Here is a 14,018-nt window from a genome sequence, read left to right as displayed (position 1 = left end):
CGGCCCCGGGGCTCCGCGGCGGGGCTGCTCCGCGCCTTGCCCGGCGCTGGGGTAGGGGAGAGAGGGCCTGCCTCCCGCGGGGGCCCCTCGCGGAAAGAGTGGAAAGCAGCACTGCGTTCGGCTCGGTCTCTTCTGGTAACGCTTGTTTCCTCACCTGGGTCTGCTGTCGCGTCCCCGCACCGGCAGCGGGAGATGAGCCGGGACTTCAGAGGCAGGGGATGCGCCCGGGGCAGAGGCTTCCAGGGATGGCGAGGAGGATGGCGAGGAGGAGGCGGATGGCGAGGCAGAGGCCAGAAGGGAGAGCCCAAAAGGATGCCCGAACCTGGTGAGCCAGCCCCTGTGCTTCTGCCTGCTTTCTGAAGGCACAATGCTTTTCTTTTAACGCGCTGTGCTAGGCAATTACAGCTGTCTGTCTCCCGTGGTCAAAAGAATCGCTGAGAATAAAACTGGCAAGATTTCACTCTCTGTATTCTTTCTATCCACATTTTTTTTTCTTTCCCCAGCAAAATCTCGACTAGTCCAATCAACGATGGAGCAATTCATTCCCTATAAGGGCTGGAAACTTTATTTCTCTGAAGGTATCTTTAAGCCAAAATTTCATGTAGCAAGTATTTAAGTTAATTTTTTTTTCTAGAATTGATTACGTGTAGTGTTAGTAGAGTTACAAGTTCGATAAAGAACAACCAAAATTTCATATATAAAAACATAAATGCAAGAAAGTCTCCACTTTTGTGATATACCGTAGCATTTGTGATCATTATTGGGATACTTTGGAGATCTATCATCCTCCTTAGTTTTGCAAAGCAGAAAAACAATGGAAGAAAAATACCTGTTGATGTATTTTGTGAAGTGGAGAGAATTATTTCTGTCACTAACGTGGTGTGTTTCTAATTAGTATACAACGACAAGTCTCCTTTTGTCCAGAAGACTCAAGCCTTTGAAAAGTTTTTTACGCAGCGCATTGAGCTTTATGACAAGGTAAGAAACAAAGCCAGATATTCCACCCCAACAACCTGTTGTTGATACAAGAACACTACAGATTTTTAGTGGTTTTTTTCCCCATCAAAAGTAACCTACATCAGAGACCTGAAACATTTGGGGACACAATTTGGGTGCTTCGCTTCTAATTTGAAGTGTATTTTATCGTTTATGGTGTTTCCCAGGATGAAATAGAAAGAAAAGGAAGCATTCTTGTGGATTATAAGGAGCTAATCCAGGATAGAGAGCTGACTAAATCAATTCCAAATATTTCTGCTGAACTAAGGGACATGCCTCAGAAAATACTGCAGTGTATGGGTCTGGCAATTCACCAGGTAAGCACGAGGTTCTGATCCATGGAAGCAGAACTCTCACAACAAAAAAGCATCAGTGACACTTAGAGGCAATTACGTTATGAGCCCCACATCTCTGTGTTTTTCTTTCTTAGGGAAAATTACTGTTTGTTTAAAACTCAAATCCTTCAATCTCTCTGTGTTTTTCTTTCTTAGGGAAAATTACTGTTTGTTTAAAACTCAAATCCTTCAATCTCTCTGTGTTTTTCTTTCTTAGGGAAAATTACTGTTTGTTTAAAACTCAACTCCTTCAATCTCTCTGTGTTTTTCTTTCTTAGGGAAAATTACTGTTTGTTTAAAACTCAAATCCTTCAATCTCTCCCCTTCCCGTATGACCCGCAAAACCGCATTTTGAAGTTGCTTTGGTCTTGGTGCGTTTTTCTTACTCATCATTGGAGCAGTTGACTAAAACTAAATGTGGTTGTGACAGCTGTGTCTGTCCCTGTTGGGCGTTCTGAGTCCTGTGGGTGTCTGTGTCCCCCTTCCTGTTCCACACAGGTGCTCACCAAGGACCTGGAGAGACACGCGGCAGAGCTGCAGGTGCAGGAGGGACTGCCCCTGCATGGGGAACCGATCATAAACGTGCCTCTCATCCATGCCAGGTAAGCGCTGGGCACTTCTTCTTTCCCAAGGAAGAGCTGTTTGCTTCCTGCTTAATCCTTGCCAGTGTCCATGCATGGCTTACCTGTTGAAGGGAAAACTGGCTCTGTGAAGCTTTTTCCAGAACACTCTACATTCTGCTTTTTCTCTTTGCTGGGACTTCATGTCCTTGTGAAGAAAAAAGTGAAATGAAACCTCCTTATAAGCTGAAAAAACAGCTTGAACTAGAAAAGCTTGTAAGTAGAGAAGTGGCTTATAAGTAGAACTACTACTCTATAAAATATATATTGATTAAAAGCAGAATTATTTAATTTCTGTTGACTGGAGAAGTTTTTAATGAAACAAGTCCTTAGAACTTTTTTTTCTTTATTAGATGTAATGGCACCTCACACTTCAAGGGTCTGAGGGAAGTGGGTGTGTAAGCTCTGTTGGAGTTCAAATTACCTTTTAAAAATTATTTTCTTTTTTATTATTGCTTTTAATTCCCTGCTGGTGGCAGCAGAGCCGTAATAAAACTTTGGTCCTCTTGTGTCGCAAGTCTAAATTCCAGGCTTTATCTGAAGCTATGGAAAGAGACAGTTATGCATGATCTTAAAGTAATAATGTATTGCTAGGCCAGAGGTGTCACTGGCTAAACAAACTGTACTGTCTGAGGCTGTTGAGGTTGATTCATGTGAAGAATATTGAATGCTCTGCTGCTTTCTAGAGCAAGAATCAAAGGCTGTACCATGGGTCTGTCGAAAAAATGCTTCTAAATGTTTTTTGGGTTTTTTTCCTGGATTTTACCCTTTTTCGTTAGGAGTAGGATTTTTTGTCTGTTTGTGTTTGGATGGTTTTGGGGGTTATTTTTGTCCTTTTTTTCTGTGTGCCAATGCAGGGTGTACAACTATGAGCCTCTAACCCAGCTGAAAAACGTGAGGGCCAACTGCTATGGCAAGTACATCGCCCTGCGTGGCACCGTGGTGAGGGTCAGCAACATCAAACCCCTGTGCACCAACCTGGCCTTCGTCTGTGCTGCCTGTGGGGATGTGCAGGGTGTTCCTCTCCCTGATGGGAAGTACACCCTTCCCACCAAGGTAAGCCAGAACCATTGAGCTCCATGCTCTTTGTTGTTTTCACAAAAAGCAGCACCGCAGGTGTTAAAAACAAGGGGGGAAAAAAAGTCTTTAAAGCTAGGTTAAACAACTGAAACACATGGAAAAAAATAATTAAACGTACCATGCAACTTTTCTTACTTCAGACCCTTGTTACTTGCAAAGAATGTATGCTGCTGGAACAGGATATGTGGCAAAAAATATGTAGAAATTCCCTGAAATCTGGAAAAAATATTATCTCTTTTAATTTCCATTTTACCAGTTGTGTTTAAAAAGACCCTTCCACCTTGCTGTGGTGGTTTTCTATGCTTACATTGTTTTTTTGTTAAGAACTTTCTATTTTAATTTAACTTTTTATTATCTGGACTTAAGAAGTCATTGAACACAGGACAGTGCCTGGTTGTTCTCAAACCAGTTCACTGAAGGGATCACACAATTCAGGTGTGTTTGCTCTAACAGCTGTGACTCACAGTTCAGGTGTCTGTGCTCGATAGATCCTCATTAATTATGTACTTCCTAATTTGTAGCCCTAATTAAACTGGATTTTTTCCTGGAATGATGCTGAATTATATTGCTTTGCTTTCCTCTTTTTATTTTTTTTTTAATCAAATAAGACAATTTCACCCTAGGACTTTAAAAAAGGCTGGGAATGAATCAATTCCTGTTGTTGCAGTGCCTCGTTCCCGAGTGCCGGGGCCGATCCTTCACAGCTGACAGGAGCTCCCCTCTAACCACCACAGTGGACTGGCAGTCTGTCAAGTAAGCACAAAAATGTGATGTGACAGGACACTCAAAAAGTGACAGGATGGCCCAACCCATGTTACACTGTGTGATTTTAATAATCTTGCTCTTTTGCAGCAAGCACTCTCCAACATTTGTATCACAAAGCAGTTGTTTTATCCAAGTACTGATATACTTTGTAATCCACCCTGTAATAATTTCCTGGAAATTCCTTCTGCCCTTACTGAGCACTTGGAGGGATGCTCAGTTTGTGCTCTTTTGCTGCTTTTCTCAATCGTTTCTAATTGCAGATTTCATTATTCCCTTTAACGAGCTGTAAATCAGCTAGAAAAACCCTATTAGGTAATATTGGTCAGCTGTGCCACTTGACCTGAATGAGCTGGAAGTAAACTGGAGGGTTAAAAATCTTAGTTTGAAGTGATTAAAAAAATCTGTGTAAAAACAGTTCTTAGCAGCTCCAGAGGGCGCTGTTTATCACAGCTTCTTCGGTAAAGTTTAGCTTGGCTTCCAGGGAATCGCTGAGCTCCAGGTGCAGAGCTGGAACTCTCACAAACAGGGAGTCAGCTGCTCTTCTTGCTATGGTCTGAGAAATTCCTTGTGTTTTTCCAGGGCTGGAATACCTATTAAGAACTAATGGGGGCTATAATGTCTGAGCTCTTTTTTCTTTTTTTTTTTAATATGAGTGCCTTTTACTTTATGTACTGTACTTATTTCTACATGAACATGCTCATCAGCAGTAGAAAATCTGAATTTCAACTGGGGGTTCATCGTTACAGCATTTCTGGGTTTTATGCGTGGTTCACACCCATTCAGCGAAGCGTGGCCTGAAAAAGATGCCCAGAGCTGCAGGTGCTGTGTGCTGCAGCTGCAGTGGAAGGTGCTGCGTGGTGCCCAGCTCCCCCTGGTGTGTTGCAGGGTGCAGGAGCTCATGTCAGACGAGCAGCGGGAAGCAGGACGGATCCCGCGCACCATCGAGTGTGAGCTGGTCCAGGATCTGGTGGACAGCTGCGTCCCAGGGGACATGGTCACAGTCACAGGCATAGTGAAGGTGGCAAGCACTGAGGAAGGTGAAGTGCAGCATCTGAGAGCTCCTCTTTCCTGCGGTGGGGTTTTTGGTAGTGCTTACACAAGAACAACAACAGTCACTCCCCTTAATTGGAGCTCTCGGTGCCATAAGTCCATAAAGTGTAAATTTCTTTGGAAGTTACCAAACTTTTACAATGAAGAGTTATTTTAGGGCATTATTTGCTTAACATTTTCTCATTAGTATCTCCTTCAGACATTAGGAGAACTGTCACACTGTTGTGAAGGAGAGTTATCTTAGTTTAGTCTCCCGAAAGAAATTTTTCAACCCTTTTTTTCCTCTTCTTTCCCAAAATGAAGAAATATGTTGTGCACTGCTCTGAAAGAATACATTGCAGATAACTGCAAGACTGTTTTACTCTGAGGTTTCATTCTCTGCTCAATAATCAATCTATATAGAAAATGATTAATTATTAATTGATAATTAGAGTGATTACTACTTTACAAGTTTAATGCTTCTGCACCATGCATCTTTTTTTTCCCGAAAATATTGAGTGGAAACATTTTATATTCAACTTTGCTTTGACAACAGTAATGTAATAATTTTAAATCCCTGGAAATTTTTTTTTTATTCTGGGACAAAGTTCTCTCTAGACATGTATCCTCAATTTCAGGAAAATACTTACTGTGTACATAAGTGGAGGGAACTTAAAAGGACAAATGTAACTAGAAATTTATTTTGCATCAATTTTATCACGTGCAGATGTTCAGTACTTAAATAGGAACATGGCTGTACATGTTTCAGACTTGCTCTATGCCATTTGTAGATAGTATGAGTGCTTATTGAAAGAAAAAATGTTCCATCATCCTTTCTCAATTTTTCTAACAGGAGCTTCTAAAAATAAGAATGACAAGTGTATGTTCTTACTGTACATTGAGGCAAATTCTGTCAGCAACAGTAAAGGACAAAAACTGAAGAGTTTTGACGATGAGACCTTTCAGAGACCGTTCATGGAGTTTTCCCTTAAAGACCTCTATGCTATCCAAGAAATTCAAGCTGAGGAAAATCTGTTCAGGCTCATTGTGAAGTAAGTTGTATCAGTCCTAGACTGGGTCTAGGATTAGATATGAATCAGTGTGACCACCTTCAGACAAATGTGACAGCTCATCCTAAAGCTGTGGAATGTCTGAGCCTTGTGCAATAGAAACCAGAGAGATCTAACAAACTGCAGTGGGCAAGGGACTTGGGAGGGAGTGATGGAAGTATTGCAGTGGGAATGTTGGGACTTTGGGAGTGGTTTAGGGATACAAGAAGTTACTTGTGTTCTAGCTTAACCTTAGACAGAAAGCTCTGGGTAAAAAAAGCAGTTAGTTAATTTTGTTCCTCACCATGTCAATTCAACTTACAAGTACCATTTTATCCCCTGCTTTTCCACAGTAGAGGAAAGAGATGCAAGAATTGAGCAGAGGGTATGAAAGACCCTCAGTTCAGACTAAAAAGTACTCTTCTACCTGGGATGTCCCTCAGGCCCTCCCAGTGGAGTCAAAGAACACAAAGCCAGCACTTTAAAAGGAGGGTGACAGGTAGTTACTTGATGAAGACAAGAATAGGTGCAGATACCACTGGGAAGCTGGTTTTCCTTTGTCTTTGTGGGGATTCAAGTGAAAAGGTTTTCTTATTTCAGTCATTTCTGGTTATCCAAAAATTTCAAGAAATTTGATGCTGCTGATTTCTGTTGGGAATTCAGCAACACTCCCCCAAAAGTTTTATGTTTATTAAGGTGTTCTGTGATGAGAGAGAGGACAAGTGATTATTTATAGTAATACATGATTTATCTTCCACTTATGTTACCTTGTGCTTTGCTTTTCAGCTCTCTTTGTCCTGCAATCTATGGCCACGAGGTATGTCATCTAAAAACTCTACTTGTGATTCCAGTTTGAAATGTATATGACACAGTTAACTCCTAAAGAATTCACAAAGCTTGTCTAGGACAGGGGGAGGGAGCAGGGACTGTTTTACAGGTGACTGTGGCTCACAGTCTCTTTTGGTGTCAGGGGAGTGGCAGCCTTATACCCTTAAGTTCAGTGATCCAGAGGGAAAGGTTATTGCAGCCTGTTCTAGGGAGCTGTCAGTGTTGGTCACCACGAACAAATACTTACCAATGTTGGCCTCTACCACAACAGATTGTGAAGGCAGGTTTGGCCCTGGCCTTGTTTGGAGGATGTCAGAAGTTTGTGGATGACAAGAACAGAATCCCAGTGCGAGGAGATCCACATGTTCTGGTTGTTGGAGATCCAGGATTAGGAAAAAGTCAAATGTTGCAAGTATGGTTTCCTTTATTACTATTTTCTGTTTTCCTCTGTTTCCTTGTTATCTTGTCTTGCAACCATGGTAGGATAACTGTGCTGAGACCAAAGGGTTGACTGAGCCTGGCTGGAGCTATCTTTTTATGTAGGATGCCTCAAGTATAAGAGAGTATCCAAAGGGCTCTCCTGCCATCCAGGGAGCCTGTTAAAACACCAAAGCAGGTGTCCTTGGTCAGGTCCATGGGCTTTCAAGGACAGGCTTACAGGCTTGCTCTCCTGGCCTTACACAGTTCCTGTCACCACCCCTTTTACCCACTGAGGAGGTTCACTCCTTCCTGTCTTCATTTAGCTGGTCCGTTATGAAATAAAGTAATTAATCTTAGAACAAATGCAACTTCAAATACCCTGTGACTCTCCTCCTGTGAGGTTTATTTCCATTCCTTGCCCTATTTCTATGTTGCTAGCACAGATCTTGGCTTTTTGGGAAAGGGACCTGATGTTGTTTTTGGGTTTTGATCTCAGTAAGTATTTCTGCATGACTATGGTAATTAGTAATAGATTTTTTTTTGTTCCTTAAACTGAGTGATTTTTAAATTTCATGTCTTTTTCCATGGTTACTGTGAAGTGCAAGAGGGAAAGAATTCACCTAGACCTTCTTTATAAAGTCTTTCTAACGTGGACCTGTTGTGTTAAGATATGATTTGCACTTAGCCAAAGTGATGGATTTGCATGCAAGCATCTTAACAAACAAAATTTTTAAATTATTCTTCTGTTGAATGAGAACTCTCCAGCATAGAGTAACTGATTTGTTTTTTCACATTGTTAATTAAAAAAAGAATGCCATCCAAGAAAAGTTACTCCTACTGCTTTGCAGAAGTGTGTGTCTTGGAGTTGCAAGGAGTTAGAGCTTTACTATTGGGCCATATTCAATAGAAAGAAACAAATTTGGGTTTACTTTGAATTGTTTCTCTAGAATGAGGCTTTTGAAATTCTTCACTTTGGGGAGGGAAAAAGTATTTGTTTCTCTTCTAGGCCGTGTGTAACGTCGCTCCTCGAGGTGTGTATGTTTGTGGTAATACTTCCACCAGCTCTGGCCTGACTGTTACACTCTCCAGAGATGGCACTTCTGGAGATTTTGCCTTGGAAGCTGGTGCCTTAGTGCTTGGAGATCAAGGTAATCCATGGAATGCACAGGTTCTGTGTAGCCACGTGTGAGGGACAGGAGTGTGTGTGCTGCTGAGTCTCAGCTGAGCCAAAGTGCTCGGCTAACTGTGGACTAAAAATGTCTATTTGAAGTATGATACTGGGATTCCACACCATGGGAAGTTCTGAGCTTCTCCAGTGGCTTCTCTGGGGGCAATTCCTGCTTTCCTAGTGTGTAGGGAAACTTCAGTTCTCCGGTTCATATACCAGACTTACTGTGCCAAAGAACTAGGATTTTTTTTGTTCAGGGATCTGACTTGATGTCAGCTGCCGGGCTCTTACTGGTCTTGAAAAAGGACTCGCTTATGAGATATGTTGTCTATTTCTAAAAAGCTTGTTTCATCATCTTAATGAATCACCAAAATGCTGCATCCCCAAGTCAGGCTGAGTTCATAGTGGTTTGGTTGCATTACCATGGAATGGAAACAAAGCTGGCTGAAATGGAGATTTTCCAATGTCTCCTGCAGTTCCTAGAGTTCTGAGTTGGACTTCTCATGTAGCACTGGATTGTAGGACACACTTGTCCTTCAGTTGCTTTGTTGTCTGATAAGTCTTTGTCCTGTTTTAATTGCTTCCAGGAATTTGTGGAATCGATGAATTTGATAAGATGGGAAACCAGCACCAGGCTTTGTTGGAAGCCATGGAGCAGCAGAGCATCAGCCTGGCCAAGGCTGGCATTGTTTGCAGTCTGCCGGCTCGGACATCCATTGTTGCTGCAGCAAACCCTGTTGGAGGACATTACAACAAAGCCAAAACAGTGTCTGAGAACCTAAAGTGAGCCCTTTCTTAAATGCTGCTTTTATCATTCACATTCAGGAATAAATGCTTCTGGCAGTCTTGTAGCTCATGTACAATTGTTTTCTAGAATTTTGGAGTGCACACACAAACTTTAATAATATTTAGCGTCTTTTGAGAGCGAAATTGCTCTTGTACTTTATTTTGGACGAGCAGGACAGGATCTTTTACCTGTGTTTGAAGTGGAACAGAGCTGCTACACTTTTTCCACTTCTCCAAGCACTCCGAGTTCCTTGTCTTTCCTCCAGAATGGGGAGTGCTCTGCTGTCCAGATTTGATCTGGTTTTCATCCTGCTGGACACGCCGAACGAGGACCACGACCACCTGCTGTCCGAGCACGTGATGGCCATGCGGGCCGGCCGGCGCGCCGCCCGCAGCAGCGCCCTGGTGACCCGGGCCAGCTCCCAGGAGCACTCTGTCCTCCAGGCCACCTCAGATCGACCCCTGCTCGAGAGGCTGAAGGTGGGACTTGTCCTGGGGCTGCTGCGTGAGATGCTCTAAAGCAAATTTGCTGTGTTGGGTTTCAATAAGGAGCTACAGAGGTGGGCTGGGTGTAATAATTTGGTATAACGTGATCTGGGATAGAGTGTTGAATCCAAATAAAGCTGTGTGGAAGCAAATCCTTGGGCATCTGCAACTCCATGGATTTGGGGAGTATAGGAGAGGAAGCATGATTCTCATTAGACTTCAGCGATGGCTTTGAGAACTGATATTGTCAAATGCCAGGTCTTGGGAGAAATACTCCTACTGGAGGTAAACCCATGCCCTTTTGGAAACAGGGTATCAGCAGTGATGGTTTAGTCTTCTCTGGAGCTACGGGAATTGGGATTTCTCTTTCTGAGAAGGGATTTAACTTTATAATGAATCCTGTTTGGCACTTCCTATCTCCCTATTGCAGATGAGAACCCTTGGCTGCTTTTTCTGAAATGGCCAAGTGTGTGTGTTTACATGTCTGAGCATAGCGTGGGGACTTGAAGTACACTGTACATATGCAAAGCACCAAAGCCCATATAATGATGACTTCACCAGATAAAGCATAAAGATGATGATTTGATATTAAATTTTTTGTTGTATAGAATTCTGACAGAAATCTAACTCTTTGTAATGGTGCTAGATCTCAACAGGAGAAAACTTTGATGCCATTCCCCATCAGCTGCTGAGGAAGTACGTCGGGTATGCTCGGCAGTACGTGCACCCAAAGCTCTCTCCAGAGGCTGCGCAAGTCCTCCAGGAATTCTACCTTGAGCTCCGGAAACAGAACCAAGGAGCAGACAGCACCCCCATCACCACGAGGCAGCTGGAGTCCCTGATTCGACTGACAGAGGTAAATGCAAGCTGGAATGCTTAAGGGATTGAAAGCAAGAGATTATTCCTAAGGCACTACCCAAATCCTGCCATTTTTTACAGCTTAATCACCCCGATGCTTTTTCTGTTTTGTTAAAAAAAAAGTGAGAATGCAAGAGGCTTAGAAGTGCTTAAGAGCTACTGTTCCTTAAAACTTCTTACAAAGCAAAACATCCTTGAGGAGATGGAAAGAGAACCTATCACATTCCCCAAAAGGAGAAAAAGTGGTGCAGGAAGGAACAACCTGCTGCCCACCTCCAACCTAGACTGCTTCTGTTTTCCCTGACACTGCCTTAACAACACTATTTGTGATCTGCTGCTTCACAAGGCTACACTGCAAAAAAGCAAATGAGCTCCAAGCCACAGCCTAAAAGTGCAAGTAAGCAGAAGGTGACATTGATACACTAACAAAAAACAGAAAAATCTTCCTCTAATCCTGTAGGCTTAGGTTCTATCTCTGCTCCTAAAGTTTGTGCTTGTAGCCCTGGTAGAGTGATTGTACCCCTTTTTCAGACCAGTTCTATCTTAAACCTTTGTAATGTATTTTTTTCTGTTTTAAGGCACGATCAAGGCTGGAATTAAGAGAGAAATCTACCAAGGGAGATGCTGAGGATGTAATAGAGATAATGAAATACAGGTAATAGAAAATACTGCTTTAAAAATAAAGCATCACAGTGCTATTTACTTTAAACTTCTTTTCTTTACATATTCAAACACAGTGAAGAAATCACTTTATCAAGCTTAGGCCCATGATACTACTATTTGGATTTGTTAGCTGCTCTTTAAAAGCTGCCAGCAGCCCTAAGTCAAATACAACTGCTTAGGCTTGTGAGTTGTGTGGTCACAGTGCTCCTGTGTGTCTGGGCACAGCAAGGCAGACGTGAGGCTCTGCTGAAGGGTTTTTGCTCCCCTGTGATTACTTTCCATGCAGGTGAACAGTTAAAGTTTTAAAAGTGATTTGGATGAATGCTTAGTCTAAGTTCCCTGGAGAGTGACCTGATAAGGGTTTGGTTTTCTGTGTGGCTTCTGAAAGCTCTCTCAAGCAGTCCCGTTTTGGGAAGCGAATCCATGTATGTTTGTGTAGGAGTGGTGGTGGGCAGGACGGTTGGGACGGATGGAGACGAGAGATTTTTGAAGTTAGGTTTTGGAATTTGGAGTTTATTGTAAAGGGTGTGGGTGTAGGGGCTTTGTTTGGAGCTGCCAGCTGCAGCTCAGAGTAGGCTTGAAAGATGAGCCTGAAAGAGAAATTTGAAAGAGTAAGAGGAAGGAAGTTTTTGTTAAAATACAATAATTATTTTTTGTGTTGAATATTTTAATTTTTACTAACTAATTTAGGATAAGATACAAATTTTATAGTATTTATATATAGCTTATAAGAATTATTACATTACTATACTGTGTTACAGTTTAAACTTTAAAAATTACTTTTTTGACTCCTTCTGCTAATTTAGTAGGGTCTGTTCTGACCCTTGGGCCTTGTCTGCAAGTAGAGGGTATTGTTTAATCAAAAGGGGATTACTTTCAGCTGGCCATACCATTGTTTTTTAGTTGTGGAGTAACTAAGGCTTGGTATCTCAAAGCTTTCCATATTCTCAATAATCTTTTGCTAGGCAATCCTATTTATAAGGCTTTCCTGTTTCATCTTCCCCAACCCGTTTGCTTTTATCTCCCGGTGAGAGTTTGCTCTCTCTTTGTAGCATGCTGGGCACCTACTCGGATGAGTTTGGCAAGCTGGACTTCGAGCGCTCCCAGCACGGCTCTGGGATGAGCAATCGCTCGCAGGCCAAGCGCTTCGTCTCTGCCCTGAGCAGCGTTGCAGAGAGGACCTACAGCAACCTCTTCGACCTGCAGCAGCTGCGCCACATCGCCAGGGAGCTGCAGCTGCGGGTGAGCTCCCCCTTCAACAGCCCGTTGCTGCTGCCAACGGGAGAGAGCAAAGGCACCTCTGGTGTGCCTCTGTGCAGGGGCAGAAGTAACCAGTGTCCTGCTGTTAGGCTGAGCAGAGCTCCTGAAGTGTCTCTGTGAGCTTCCCCACCCCACAGCTGTTTGCAACAGCAGCTTCTTGCTCTGGCAAGGAGCTGGACTGATGAGGCTGGTTCTGAGCAAGGTTCTGGTTTGATCTGTGAACGGCAGTGTTGCTTCCAGGGCTGCACGCCTGCCTCCCCAGAGGACACACCTCTTTTTGTTCCCAAAATGGTGTCCATGCTCTATTTCAGCAGTGCAATGACGTTTCTGCGTCGCCTCCTCTGGATTAAATAGGCCTTTCAGGTTTTCATTCCTGCTTCAGGCATCCTGAAGTTGTGTGTTGAAAGGAACATCACCTAGGACACATGGCCACAAATGTATTCTGCCCTGTCATTGGTTTGCATTCTGTACTTGTGGGGGCTTCAGACAAACAGAACTATTGACCGCTAACTCTACTTTTTGCTCCCATCAACTACTTATTAAAGTTAATTTTGTTAACTCTAATTCTCCCTTCATATATAGAATATTTTTGCCCATTCAAAGTTTTACACCTGGATATCAGGCAGAGTTGTAGAAATCGTGCTTTTCTGTGGTAGATACTTCTGTTTCAGAACTGGAATTTATACATATTGCATCCTTTCTTCATGTCATAAAGGAGAGAATTCTGCTTCTGTGTAACACTGCAGTAAAAACAGTGTGAGGCCTCCTGGTAGGGGAACAGTTTGCTCAGGAAACTGACCTATTCTTAGCCCACTTTATTTCACCAAGTTCTTTCAAATGGTTTATGTTGCTTTACATCAGGTAAGATGTCATTCTCCATTTTGATATTTTTGTCTTTATCTTCCCAGGTATCTGATTTCGAAAGCTTTATTGGATCCCTGAATGATCAGGGTTATCTTTTGAAGAAAGGTTCAAGAATTTATCAGCTCCAGACCATGTGAGAAGAATCACTGTGGTGAACTTCCTTGGGATGATTGTCCCCCTGGACTGCTGGACCAGCAACAGGGAGGCACATCCTGAGCTGAGCTGCACCTCTGGGCTTTGCTGGGCTGGAGATTCCCCTGCAGAAAATTAAACTGGAAAGCTGCAGCAGGACAGACTGGCCCGTGGGATTGCTGCCTGGCTCATCTTCCAGCCCTCTGTTCCAAATGGGACCTCACCATCCTCCAGGAGTCGTGTTTCCATACTGTTACAGTGCCGTGAGGGACTTCACTTCTGAAAGAGATGCTGCACCCCCACATTTCAGCCCAGAAATCTTTCATGAGAGTATGGTATGAGCTGTACTTTCAGCACTGTGGTTCACTTAAAGTCTAGAAATGTTTCCAGGATGTTGTGACAACACTGTTTTGTAGCTGTTACCAAATGACACTTTACTGAAACTGACTTGATTTTGTGGTGTTTGAAGCCAAAGTTTTATTTGAAATCCAAGTGTGATTTAAGAAAATACCCTTATTGCAATATTGAATTTGTAAAGCAGGGATTGGATTTTGACTCCCATTAAAGTTTATATATGAGAAACACCATTTGTTCAACCGGCAGGTTCTGTTTGTTTCTGTGTAGCTGTTCCTGACACAGAACCGTGTGTGTTCAGCACAGGGCAGGAGTGCTGAATGTT

The 14,018-nt window shown here is 42.8% G+C and overlaps 1 protein-coding gene across 1 annotated transcript; it reads left to right on the top strand.

Moving 5' to 3' along the window:
* The first annotated feature begins 158 nt into the window (after positions 1–158).
* MCM8 (minichromosome maintenance 8 homologous recombination repair factor) lies at positions 159–13,574 on the top strand. Its single transcript, XM_068186453.1, has 18 exons — positions 159–325; positions 504–578; positions 896–978; positions 1,164–1,313; positions 1,830–1,933; positions 2,809–3,007; positions 3,699–3,784; positions 4,682–4,833; positions 5,679–5,877; positions 6,661–6,691; positions 6,974–7,114; positions 8,129–8,270; positions 8,878–9,073; positions 9,343–9,556; positions 10,209–10,418; positions 10,999–11,075; positions 12,136–12,325; positions 13,252–13,574. The coding sequence occupies exons 1-18, from the start codon at positions 193–195 to the stop codon at positions 13,342–13,344; spliced, it is 2,475 nt and encodes an 824-aa protein (XP_068042554.1). The 5' UTR covers positions 159–192; the 3' UTR covers positions 13,345–13,574.
* The last annotated feature ends 444 nt before the right edge of the window (positions 13,575–14,018 follow it).

Source organism: Anomalospiza imberbis, chromosome 3 (assembly GCF_031753505.1).
Source record: "Anomalospiza imberbis isolate Cuckoo-Finch-1a 21T00152 chromosome 3, ASM3175350v1, whole genome shotgun sequence".
NCBI lineage: Eukaryota > Metazoa > Chordata > Aves > Passeriformes > Viduidae > Anomalospiza > Anomalospiza imberbis.
The sequence above is the reverse complement of the archived record's forward strand: the minus strand, read 5'-3'. Positions and strand labels throughout refer to the sequence as shown.

Bases quoted from the DNA above. Each gene is read 5' to 3' on its own strand.
- MCM8 (XM_068186453.1), top strand. From the start codon at position 193: ATGAGCCGGGACTTCAGAGGCAGGGGATGCGCCCGGGGCAGAGGCTTC. The intron at 579-895 runs GTATCTTTAAGC...GTTTCTAATTAG, and splicing joins GAAACTTTATTTCTCTGAAG to TATACAACGACAAGTCTCCT. The intron at 1,934-2,808 runs GTAAGCGCTGGG...GTGCCAATGCAG, and splicing joins GTGCCTCTCATCCATGCCAG to GGTGTACAACTATGAGCCTC.